This window comes from Antechinus flavipes, chromosome 2 (assembly GCF_016432865.1).
Source record: "Antechinus flavipes isolate AdamAnt ecotype Samford, QLD, Australia chromosome 2, AdamAnt_v2, whole genome shotgun sequence".
NCBI lineage: Eukaryota > Metazoa > Chordata > Mammalia > Dasyuromorphia > Dasyuridae > Antechinus > Antechinus flavipes.
Window position 1 is genome coordinate 616,683,762 of NC_067399.1, and position 13,548 is coordinate 616,697,309.

A 13,548-nucleotide genomic window follows, 5' to 3' on the forward strand; every position below is an offset into this window, starting at 1 on the left:
AAAAAAAAAAAGACAACTTGTTAGAGGTGTTTCATATTAATCTCAAGGCATGGATATTTACTTGTTATACCAAATCACATAGGAAAAAAGGAAACTGTAAGTTCCTGCCTTATCTAGACTACTTGAAAGAAGAGATAAACCTCATAATTTAAAATATTCTTTTACTCAGGTGTCTGCTATTGTACTTAAAACAAGGCTTGGACATGGGATTTAGTAGTTGAGTAAGATTTATATCTCTCCCACATGTGCAAAAATGTTTGTGGCAGCCCTTTATGTAGTAGGAAGAAACTGGAAACTGAGTGGATGTCCATCAATTAGAGAATGGCTGAATAAATTATGGTAAATGAATGTTATGGAATATTATTGTTTTTTAAGAAACAATCAGCAAGATGATTTGGAGAGGCCTCAAGAGACTTAAATGAACTGATGTTCTAAGTGAAGTGAGCAGAACAAGGAGATCATTATACATGGCAACAAGAAGATTATATAATGATCAAGTCTGATGGACGTGGCTTTCTGCAACAATGAGATGATTCAAACCAGTTCCAATGATCTTGTAATGAGAGAGCCATCTACACCCAGAGAGAGGACTCAGGGAACTGAGTGTGATTCATAATATAGCATTTTCACTCTTTTTGTTGTTATTTGAATCTTATTTTGCTTCTCTTTTCTTCTTGTGTGGCATGATAATTATATAAATATGTATACATATATTAGATTTAACATATATTGGACTACTTGCCATCTAGAGGAGAGCAGGGGGAAAATAGAAACACAGGGTTTTGCAAGGGCTAATGCTGAAGAATTGTCCACACATATGTTTTGAAAAATAAAAAGCTTTAATAAAAATAAAGGATCTATATACCCTTCCTCCCCTGCCCCAAATGATTGGTTTGGTGAATGACAGTTTCTCAAATGTTAGTAGGGAAAGTGAAAAATCAAATTTCATACTGTGTGTGTCTGTGTGTGTGTGTGTGTGTGTGTGTGTGTGTGAAGAATCTGTGATTAAATATATCTTATTATTTGCAGCTTCCCTTAAAGAGATAGAACTATTATATCTAGGGAAATGTGGCTTAGTGATTTGCCAATGGTAACAGCAGTTGGTCTTTGTACCTATCCTGGAATTATTTACTTGGAACAAGTTCTCTTGATGTTTTTTAGGGAAAGTTTTAAGTCATTTAGAACCCAATGACCTAGAAATGTTAACTCAACATTTCTAGAACTTCCAAACTTAAATTAATTCAAAAAAGTTAAAAAGAATAGGAATTTCAAAGTTCCTATAAGTAAATCTAAAAAATTATGTCTAATAAGATATTTAATTAAAAACAAAAGATTTATCCCTTCTTTCAATCTTCTCTTCCTTCCCTGTCTTGTGTTACCTTCCCCAAATCAATAAATAATAACAGACTTTGCAACCTTGGGTTAGTAGGTATTAGAATCTTAAGTTCACTTTTGGTCACCAGAAAGTTGGAATGGTTCCACAGTTATCTTGGGATTTTAGGCTTGGGCTATTTAAACCCCTTCCAGTTTCATAACTTGATGATTCAAAAACATCTGTTTGACATATTAAGCTGAATTCTGAAACAGGACAGGGTTAAAAGGAAGTAAGAGTAGAAAGAGAAAAAGAGCAGAGACTGAGAGAGGGACAAAAAAATCAAAGTTCCTACTTAAGGTTTTCCAAGTATTCTAGAAGATGCTTCTGGATCTTCTCCTCTTTCTCATAGATCTCCAGCAGTGCAATGGCCTCGTCATGATTCTGACAGTAAACTTTGTATACTCCTTCAAGTTCATCCCGATGCTCTAAAAATACTGGTCCTTTAAAACAGAGAGGAATATTAAGTAATCCAACAGCTTCCTTCTCCTTGATCAAATTCACTTTGAGATACTTAAGATATCTCAAAGCACTATACTCTAATTCTAAGGTATTATATAAGCAGGCGTTTAGTTAAAAGTTGGTATTTTTCCTTTATTACCAAGTTCATTACTAGTTTACTACTAATTAAAAGAGTAAGAATATTGAAAAAAATTAAAGTGAGGTGTGGTGCTTTTAAAAGAAAAACACTGAAAACTACATTAGAAAGAAATTCTCACCCTTCATCTGTTTTTATTTTTCATTAAATACTAAATAAACCTTTAAAACCTAACAATTTCCCTCACTGACTAGGGAGTACTGAGAACATTGAGGCCATCAGATGGAAATTCTCAATTCCCTTTGGCCAGTCTGCTAAAGTTCTCAATGCTTTTGCCCATCTTTTTCTTTAGCCTCCTTTCTCAAAAACAGATGGCTCTCTTCTTTGCCAAGATAAACTACTCTTTTAATACCTCAATCTCATTCCAATGTCTAAGATTTTGACCCATAAAACATCTTTCCTGTCCCTCTCCCTCTCTTTGTCTCTCTCTCACACACATACACACACTCCTATGCATGTCACCCTTAGCTAAAAAAAACAAAACATCACTAGAATACTATGCAATTTCCACCATTCCTTGCACAAATTTCTTGCATGAATGATTCCATAGTAATATTTCTTCAGCATCTATTGACTCCTTTGGCTTCTTTTTCCACAATTTTAACTATTATTTCTAAAAGAAGTGCTAACAACTTCCCTTTTATATCAATCCAGTTCCCTGTTCTCAATCCTCATTTTTCTTGACTTGCCTACATTTGAAATCACTGGACCAGTGTTTACTTTTCAAAATATCTAACAGATTTCTCAAATCCTACAAAACTAATCTTTACCTGTTCCTTTTCTGTCTATTTCATTGGCACTCTGAACTATTCAAAGAGGGAATATTAGTTTCTCCAAGATAAATTTCCTTAGCCTTTGGTTCTCTCCATACTTACTCCCTCAAAAAGTTTATCTTCTCCCAATGGTACAACTTTTTCCTTTATAATTATGACTCCAAAAAATTACTTTGCCTCTATATTACCATATGTCTTCAGTCTTATAATTTCAAATAAATTTTTTTTTGGCAAGGCATTTGGGGTTAAGTGACTTGCTTAAGGTCATACAGCTAGTAAGAATTAAGTGTCTGAGGCTGGATTTGAACTTAGGTCCTCCTGACTTCAGGGCCAGTTCTCTTCCCACTATGCCAACCAGCTGCCCCTAATTTTAATTCTTTTAAGGATATTTCTGCTTTGATTTTCAACCAATTAACATTGTTTTAAAAATTTTATTTGTTGCCTTACTTAAGATATTAATCATTTCCCTTTATGAAATCCTTCCTTGTAACAACAACAATCAAAAATTTTAAGATAATAAACATACAAAATAATCAAATCTGACAGGAAACAGCACCTTCTATATCCATCATACTCTACTGAAGAATCTAATTCATATATTTCTGTAAATGGCACAATCACTCCCCAAGGTACCAAAGTATAGTCTCAAGAATCATCTTTGCTTTTCCCCTCAACTTTACCCTATACTCCTTTAGCACTGTCTCAAAGAGTCTTCCTCCTCTCCATTCCTATTGCCACCATTCTAATTCAGGCTTTAACACCTCATTTTTCTTTACTGCAAAAGTCTCTTAGTGGGTCTCTTTGACAGCAATCTTTCCAAACTAACTTGGATAATGCTGCCTGTGTAATCTTCCTAAAACAAAGTACTGCATGTCATTCTATTCAAAAAAGACATTCAAAGCATTTAGCAAGTTGCCAAGTTAGTTTTCTAACCTTATTGTAGATTATTTCCCTTCAAGCACTCTTCTATTTAATCTGTCAAACACAATATACCATCTCTTGTCTCTCTACCTTTGCAGATTATCTTTCATTTCTGGAATTTACTTTGTCTTTACTTTTCCCTCTTGAAATTTCTAGTTTCCTTCAGAGCTCAATTCAAACGTCCCTTCCTATCCGAGTACTTTCCTAATTCCCCTGATAAGTCCTTCATCTTCAATGAATCTTTTATGTATTTTACATGTATTTATATGTATATATGTGATCTCTTCCTATAGAATATAAACTCCTTCGTGGCTCTCTTCAACAGTGAGATGATTCAAACAATTCCAATTGTTTAGTGATGAAGAGAGCCATCTACACCCAGACAGAGAACCATGGGAACAGAGTATGGAATACAACATAGCATTCTCACTCTCTCTATTGTTATTTGCTTGCAATTTGTTTTCTTTCTCAGTTTTTCTTTTTCTTCCTTCTTGATCTCTTTTTTCTTATGCAGCAAGATAACTATAAATGCGTATACATATATTGGCTCTAACATGTATTTCAATATATTTAACATGTACTGGACCACCTGCCAGCTAGGGGGAGGGAGTGGGGGAAGGTTATGCAACAAATACAAAAAGTTATGCAAGAGTCAATGTTGGAAAAAATTACCCATGCATATGCTTTGTGTATAAAAAGCTTTAATAATAATAATTAAAAAAAAAAAAGAATATAAGCTCCTTGAAGGCAGGACTTGTTTTTGTCTTTGTATTTCCAGCACCTAGCACAAAGACTGGAATATAAACAAATGATTGCTAACTGAATGAAAAAGTTACAATGGTCCCTTAATGCCCGTGAATCAAATCTAAACTTCTTTAATTGTCTTTTTTAAGTCCCTCCAAAATCTGATCATTTATCCTATCCCTATTTTCTACTACTCCAATATTCTCTGCTCCAAATAGGTTCGTTTTCTAATTGTTTCTCACTGAATAAATATTCTTTCTGTTCTTTAAAGCCCATCTCCCCTTACCTCCATGTGACCTTTATAGACAACACTTATAGGTCCTTTTTCTAAATTCTGTTATCATGAAAAGTGTTTTATGTTTCAACTACATTTGACTAAATGTCTTAAATATTCTGTAATAAATATCTAAAGAAAAGAACCAAGGTGTTCAAAAATTGTAGCCTCTTTTTGTGGAGACAAGGAATTGTAAACTGAGGGAAATGGTTGACTAAGTTGTGGTATATGAACGTAATAGAAGACTATTATTCTATAAGAAATGATGACTAGGCAGATTTCAGAAAAACCTGGAAAGATTTATATTAATTGATGCTGAGTGAAGGGAGCAGAACCAGGAAAACATTATACACAGTAATAGCAATATTGTGTGATGATCAACTATGATAGACTCAAGTCTTCTCCAAAAAAATTCCAATAGACTTGCGATGGAAAATGTATCCACATTCAAAAAAAGAGCTACGGAGACTGAATGCAGATCAAAGCATACTATTTTCACTTTTTTTTTCTTTCTTGTGGTTTTTCTCTTTTGTTCCGATTCTTCTTTTACAACATGACTAATATGGAAATATGTTTAACATAATTGTACTTGTATATAATTTATATCAGATTGCTCACTATCCTAGAGAAGGGGGAGATAAGGGAGGCAGGGAGAAAAAATTTGGAACTCAACATCTTTAAAAACTATCATTACATCTAATTGGAAAAAATAAAATATTATCAAATGGGGGAGGGGGAAAGAAGTATCTGAGTTTCTGTTCATTTATTTATTTTATTCTGTATTTTTTTCTAACATACCTACTTATTAAAGTTATAAAATGATGATTAATTACTTGCAAGATAAAAGACAGATATAACTGTTTTAGTGATTCTTATAAATATCAAGGCTTAAAACAGGAATATGCCTCTTTGGGTAGAAGAGTTCCAGTGAAGACTCTGGGATCCAGGAGGAATGCTTTGTGGATAGTGCTTCCTCTTCGCATGAAACAAGTGTTCTGACTGCATCAAGCCTCAGCACATTCAGAACCTTCTGGGAAAGAGCAATATTGACTCAAAAGATTTTGGCTTATGTCCATACAAGAAAGAGCAATAGATAAAGAATGTCTGTTGCTCAGATTTTAACATGCATTTGGATGGACACTGTATAGAATTTTGCCAACAATGAGTACATCTGAAAAAGCACAAATGGACAATAGCTGGCCCCAGAGTTGAAAAGGAAGAGAGAAGGATTTGTCTCTGTTTCTGCAAAATTGCTATTCAATTACCTTTCATTAGCATATTCCTGTTTTAAGCCTTAGTAGATATTTATTGGAATCATTAAAACAGTTATAGCTGTAGTTTTATCTTCCAAGTAATATTGAATCATTTTGACAGAAGGGACTTTACTAAAAGGACTCAAACAAATGCTTCAGTCAACAAAGACTAAGTAAAATGAGATCTTAAATTCTCTACATTTTTCAGACCCCTGTGAGATGAAAAACAATTAATATCACTTGTAAAAAAGTCTTGCTTGTTTCCCTGCTAATACCCTCCCCTCTATGAGCATATCTTCAGTTCACCAATAGATGCCTTCAAGATTTCTAGCTCAAGAGATTGGAATGATGATGACACCACTAACAGAAATGGAAATATTTTTAAAGTGAGGGAGGAGATAGAAGATGATTAATTCAGATAAGGTATTCATTTAGTAATTACCAATTATGTGAAGGAATTATGATATTATCATACAAATAAGCTCCTGCAAAAAGTAGGAGTTGAGTCAATTGAAAAATGGGCAAGATTTGCACAGGCAGTGTGCAGTAACAGAATAAGTTATTTAAATTACTTGTGGCTTAAATTTCCCTCTAAGTAAAATTATATAGTTGCCCCATCAGCTCATTAGGATACTTTTCTCTTTTAAGAATCTATGATTCTATGACATTCCTCCCACATTCAGTTATGTGACCCCAATTTGGGTCACAAGCTACAGTTTAAGAAGCTTTCATTTAGGGAAAACTAATAGTTGACATCCATACCTACAGTATCAGAGGTCTCTAAAGCAGCCAGCAACTGCTTTGAGACATTAACCACCATCTGGATGTTTCCAAAAAGTGCCTCAAAATCCATGTTCTGCACCTGAGAGACAACAAAGACAAATATATATAATGACACATAAAGACAAGTTTACCAGAGTAGACATTGAAAACTCATCCCAGAACTTACTGAGCTCTTTCTTCAGCAATCACATTACCAGAATCAAAAGTTTAATAACAACAATGTACCATCATTGTTCATGAAATGTTCCTGATAGAAACCGTGATGATGCCACGGTAGTGCATTCCAGGGCACAAATTTTCATCCTGTACCTAGAAGCTTAGAGCCATCAACAGGAAATACTTAGGAAGTTGGGTGCCATATGTCCAGAGGAATTCTTAACTGAATAGGGTCGCTACCATCCCTACTGACATCCGTGGAGGATACTTCTCAGTATAGGTTCAGTCAGAGCAGCTAGGTTTAGGTTGCTGCCACTCTTAGGATCCTAAGGAGCATGATTTACAGGGAATTTTGGAGGAATACCAAGGCTATTGAGATGGCAACTGACTCAAATACTATCATCACAATGGAGCCTAAAGTTGATGCCAATTTATCTCCAAGGGTCTTAGAATTATATCAGTGGAAGTCACTGCCTTGTTTGTGGTAAAAGTTTCACTATTCTAATATATTAGGGTGCTAGCATTTTGCCCCATTTGTCTTACCTGGGCCTGCTGCAGGGGCACCATTATCTGTTCAATGCACATCTCAAGATCTCGCACATAATCCCTTTCAGTTTGGAGGAGTTCTTCTACCACTTTGGCTCTCTTCTCCAGCATTCTCTGCTCTGGGTTATCAGAGGTCACGGACACAGAGGGGGACTCCAGGGATGCAGACTGAGAGGAGAGGAGAGTCATTTCTAGAAAAAAAGACAGAAAAGTTGCCTTACCTGGCATTCCTTCGATCAATGAAATCATAGTCTTAATGTTTCCACACTCCCCTAAAAGATACAGCATTCTAGGAATCTAAATCGTTAACTATGGCACAAAAATTTTATCAAAAGAAATTATTTTGGAAGCCCAAAAGGAAGACAAAGATCTTGGTAGTTCTCAGAAGAGTCTGTTCACTTGGGATTTACATATTTATACAGCACTGAATATATAAAATTCATAAGAGATTAGTTCTTCAGAATATGTGATGAGCCCTAAAAGTTTCTGGGAACGATTCTAGGTGTGACATTACTTCTCCTAATACCTAACTTTTTCCTCTGGTAAACAAATGAGACTATGTTACTACATGTTCACAAACACAAATACTTCCTAACAATGTCTCTCCTTCCCCATGGCCACTGAATCTGCTCTAGAATCCACAGAGCCCTCCTCCCTAGTAGTTTAAGCTATTCTTAGGCACACAGACCTATCCTATTTTGATAAGAACCCTATATACTCAACCAACTATCCACAGTGAAACTTACCCAGAGCTCTTGGTAAAGAATGTGGAGTTCAGGGGAGGGGAGAGGAAAAAAGGAAGGTAAATGGTCTAGGTTTAGTATCAAAGAAAGATGATGAACAACTATTGCTCTAGGAAGAGCCACAATAAGACTGGCAAAGGTTAACAGTAAATAAGGGATCAGAGAAGACTTAGTGGTTCAAATGAAACAGAAAACATTCATGATAACACATGATACCCCTGGTGCTTCTTAAAGAATGTCAGGTTCTGGGGTCTGGGGCTGAAGAACCATACTGGGAGCTTTATGTTTGGCACAAAAGGACACAACTTTGTTCAAGACCTAAAACAAATTTTCATCAATGTGCCAAAAGAAACTCTTATAGTTCTTTCTATTACCATAGATATTATAATGAAGCATGTTTCTTGGCTAACTGATTAATGAAGCATATTAGATTCACGAGTTAATTTAAGTGACCTATTTCAAATGACCAGGGAGGAAAGGATTTATTTTGAAAGTGAAAATATTTCTAATGATCTGAAAAACCAAGTTATTTATAGTTTAATGAAAACATTGTTATTTTATATACATATCTAATAAAAAGAATTTCCAAGAGAAAGTCCAGGTTTTTCATTTAACTCTACTTGGCTATAATTTTAGAAACTATTCATTCTTTTTTTCCCCCATTATTTCACCTTTAATTATTGTGAATTCTCCTTTTTCTCTTATTTTGATAATTAAGTTTTCCTTTTTTTAAAAAATCAAATTATCCAAGAGTTTATTAGTTGACTTAAAAACAGATCTATAATTTGTTATCAAATTTTAAACATCTTATTTTGCTAATATTTATTTTTAGCATTTTTTGTTTGAAAACATTCTTTAGAAAGCAATTTGGATAACCACATTGTCTACATTGCTATGTCTATGTTACAAAAACATTGCTACCTAAAGGTTATAAAATATCTTTCTATGAAGAGCAATTTGGAGCTATGTTCAAAGGGCTATCAAACTGCGCATAGATCTTGATCCAATAGTGTTTCTACTGGGTCTGTACTCCAAAGAAATCATAAAAAAGGGAAAAGGACCCACATGTAGCAGCCCTTTTTGTAGTGACAAGGAACTGGAGACTGAGTGGATGCCCATCAATTGGGGAATGGCTGAATAAGTTATGGTATATGACTGTTATGGAATATTATTGTTCTATAAGAAACGATTAGCAGGATGATTTCAGAAAGGCTTACAGAGATAGGAACTGATGTTAAGTGAAGTGAATAAAACCAGGAAGAGAACACAACAAGAATATGCAATGATAATTCTAATGGATGCATTTCTTTTTAACAATGAGGTGATTCAGGCCAATTCCAAAAGACTTGTGATGGAAAGAGCTATCTGCACCCACAGAGACACAACGGAGACAGAATATGAATCACAACATAGTATTTTCACCTTTGTGGTTTACTTGATTTTTTTTTCTCTCATTGTTTTTCCCTTTTGATCTGTTTTTTTCTTGTGTAGAATGATAAATGTGGAAATACCTTTAGAAGTATTGTACATGATTAACCTATGTTGGATTACTTGCAGTTTAGGAAAAGGAGGTAGGAAAATTTTGGAACACAAGGTTTTACAAAGGTGAATGTTGAAAACTATGCATGTATTTTGAAAAACAAAAAATATATATATATTTTAAAAATCTTGCTAGTTAGCATATTATAGAAATTAAAGCAGGTCTGTTTGCTAACTGCTTTATCCCTCTACTTCTCAGTTCTTTCCCAGATCATTGCCCTTGCACTAGGTACACTCTTTCCTTTTCCAACCTCAACATCCTTTTCCATTCTGTCAAAATGCCTTTTTTAAGCACCCACTAAGTGCCAGCCACTATACAAAGGGCTGGGACTACCAAAAAAGGCAAAAGATTGTCTTTTCTGTCCCCATTCTCAAGGTGCTTACAATGAAAGGAGGGAGACAACATGGGAACAAATGCATACAAAGTGAACTATCCTGTAGGATAAATAGAAAATAATTAACAGAGGGAAGACCCTGGGATTAAGAGTGACAGGGAAAGGCCTGGTGACTTAGTTCAAATTCTGCCCCATGTTCTCAAGTCTCTTGTCCCTTTATCCTATCAAAGGTCTCCTCAGTCCAAACCACAGTCTCATATCACCTGTACCACCTGCCATCTTCACCACTGCTGAAAAATCACAAAAGCAAGTGACTGGATCATCCTCTATAAGTTTATGCTGCATCATCTTAAATGGACCCTCACCCTAGCTAGGCAATAGTTTGACACTTCCCCTAACTCACTTGTTCACTCATCACAGGAGTTTTCACCAACTTTTCTCTCCTCAGAGTCCTAAGTTCCTGAGAAACTTGGATCAGACTTCCCTGAGAGCTTCCTCTTCTTCCTTTAACAGTAATCGGCTATGCCTTCCATAGCTAGTGCAGGAATTTGGGCACCAGGTCTAGAATCAGGAAGAACTCAAATTTACCCTTGTTCTACCTTTCACCCATTTCATCTCTTATCTCCACGCCTTTGTATAGAGTGTCCCTTTGTCTAAAACACTTCACTCCTTACCTCCTTTCTTGGAGCCTTCAGCTCCACTTAAGCATCATCTTCTTCAAGAGGCCTAATAATAACTAACATTTATGAGTACTTGCTATATGCCCGGCACTGTGATAAATACTTTACAATTATTACTTCACTTTATCTCCACAACAATACTGGGAAATAGGTGCTATTATTATACCCATTTTACAGCTGAGAAAACTGAGGCAAACAGTGACTTGGACCAGGTTAAACAGCTAGTAAGTATCTGAGGCAGAATTTAAACTCTGATCTCTCTTCCAGATTCCAGGCCCCTTTTTCTTACTCACCAACAGAGCTACCTAGCAGCCAAGAGACAATAAGCAAACTGATTTCCCTTTCTAAAACAAAATTAAAACTGGGGGAAGGGTGAATAAGGAAGTTAAGAATGACTATGGAAAGAAACCTAGGGTCTAGAATCCTAATACTGACTTGGTCACATTTTAAGATCTGCGGTTTGGTTTCAATTCTGCAAAGTTGGATTTGATTATCTTTAATTTTTTAGTTCTAAAATTCCAGGGTTTGTCTATTTAAAATATAACTCCCACTTAATTAAATATGGCTCTATAGGCCCAATAAATATTATTTAAAGTTTTTTCTTAATCTTTTAAATTTCTTTTGGGTCTAAATCCAACAGGATACCAGCCCTAAAAATGTTCTTTTGATCAATAAAAGAAAATTCATTATTCTTAAAAATGTACTAAAATCTTGTTAGACTCAATTTAATTACCTACTGGAAAAATTTGTTTATCTGACTGACTTCATGCCTTTTAAATTCCCTGAAGAACTATCCACTCCCTTGATCAAAAACCTTATTAGATTTCAGTTAAAGCTAAAAAGTTCCAATACACTCTTATTCAGCAATCAGAAACTAGCAACACAGAAAAAGTAACTGAGTTACAGTCAGATCAACTTAAAAAACCAGTTCAGATTAAATACTAAAAATGTACCCCCATCATTTCCAAGATCTCAGTTTACATCAATTGTACCTAAACATTATCTTCATTTAAAAAGTAAATAATTAATTACAAACAAAAACAGCTAAGAGGTAAACTGATTTATCTAGACTCAAACTAAAGTAGGCCTTTTACCCAACTTCCAGACTAAAACTCCTTTCACCAGACCAACCATTTACTAAATACAACTGTAAAAAGGATTTGCTGCACCACGCTCCAATTATGAGTTTGACTGGATGGCCAGTTCTAGTTCTCTGATCCACAAATATAGCAGACTTCTTGTTCTTAAACACATCAAAGAGAAACAGTAGCTTTGCAAAAAGGATTCGTTTCAAATACTGGCAGTTCAAAATCTCAAATACCAAGCACCATATGAGTGCAAAGTGGTTTGACTAAATAAACTATATTGAAATACTCCTCAATGCTCAAAGAGAGAAAATGCATGGGGGAAAATGAAGTCCAGTTTATTTTTCTGGGTCTCTTCCTAAGATGGTCTTAAAAGTAAAAAGGTGATGCTAGAAACCTGCTACACAGTCCTCTTTGCTGGCAGCTTTTCATTTCATCACCATTACCAGTGTGCCTTACACCAGACATTAAAAAGGGAGGATTCAGAGAGGCCATGCACACCCCTCCCCACGCCACCACCCTTAACTCCGAAACAGAAATGGTATGAAGAATCCAGAGATCACAGATCGGTGGGGACAGGGGCAGGCAAGCGATCCGGGGTGGGGATTTGGGAGCATTCGGACCACTGCAAGATTTCAGCTTCTCAGCTATTTCCACACCATCCCTCACCTTGGAGTTTGCTTTAACTGGGCCTTGGGTCCTCCTCCTTTCTTTGGCAGTGGAAATCTTATCACTTCGGCATGATTCTTATTCTTAAGGAGGGCAGGACGCCAAAGAAGAGAGAGCTAGGAACTTATTTTTCCTACCAATCTATTCCAGGCCTGACTGCAACCCCCAGTGGTCCCTGCAGCGTCAGAAACAAGGAGTGTCGAGTCTGGGGGTGTCTTCCCCACAGCTCCAGAATCTCTCACTCCCTTCAAGTCCCCCCCACACCCAGAGTATAGGGTCTTCACTCTCTAACATTTCCATATGAATAGCCCAGAGTCCCAGAGGCTATCTCAGCCAGGCTGCTTCTAAAGGGTGGAGCTGGAATACTGGGATTGGTGGAAGAGGAAGAACAACTGCTAAAAGAGCAAGCCTTTCTCATTCACTACAGCTGTCATTTCCTGGCTCTCTTCACCCATGCAAAAAGAATTTTTTTTTAAAGATGAGTTTTTAAATCAAGGCTACCACATGGTGCTAATTCATGCTTTTCCTGTCAAAGAAAATTTGGATGGCCTAGAGACCTTGGTTTCCCCTGCCTCCTTTTTTTTCTTCTTTTTTAAAGTAGTCAGCTCAGCAGTCTCAGGAATCAACAAACAGAATTTTTAGTTGGAGGAATTAGATTGAAGTGGAAGCAACCCCAAGGGAAAAAAAGTCAGCCTAAGCCAAGTGACCTGGGAGGGGCTCTTCACTAAGCACACAAAGTGATATCTTTAGAAGTAGTTTTCCCTCTCCACAGCCTCTCATCCACCCTTTCCCCTACTATTCAATGGGATATGACCACCAAATGTCTGAATTTTTCTGGACAGTTCTGACTTCAGAAAAAGAAAGTATCTTTAATAAAATTTTGCCACAACAATATCAAACTAAGTATTCTGCGTTGAGGTTTGTAAAATATGATCAAAGATAAATCATTTAAATATCCCCTATGGTTCAGTTTTTCCACAGGGTGAGTCACTGAAAGATTCCTTCCAGTTCCAAATCCTATTATCCTGTGAAATTGTTCTAAGAGCCAGGAACAAACAAGACAGTGGAAATTAAAGG

General features: G+C 35.9%; 1 protein-coding gene across 2 annotated transcripts in view; it reads right to left on the minus strand.

Annotated features, from left to right (window-relative positions):
- The window catches only part of DNMBP (dynamin binding protein), an 81,186-nt gene that overhangs the window by 13,886 nt on the left and 53,752 nt on the right, over positions 1–13,548 (minus strand). For both annotated transcript variants that reach the window (XM_051981853.1, XM_051981854.1), the window contains 3 exons: positions 7,418–7,611; positions 6,698–6,797; positions 1,668–1,815 (listed from right to left, as the gene is read on the minus strand). In XM_051981853.1, coding sequence (XP_051837813.1) covers positions 1,668–1,815; positions 6,698–6,797; positions 7,418–7,611 — 442 coding nt within the window. The remainder of the gene's footprint in view (positions 1–1,667; positions 1,816–6,697; positions 6,798–7,417; positions 7,612–13,548) is intronic.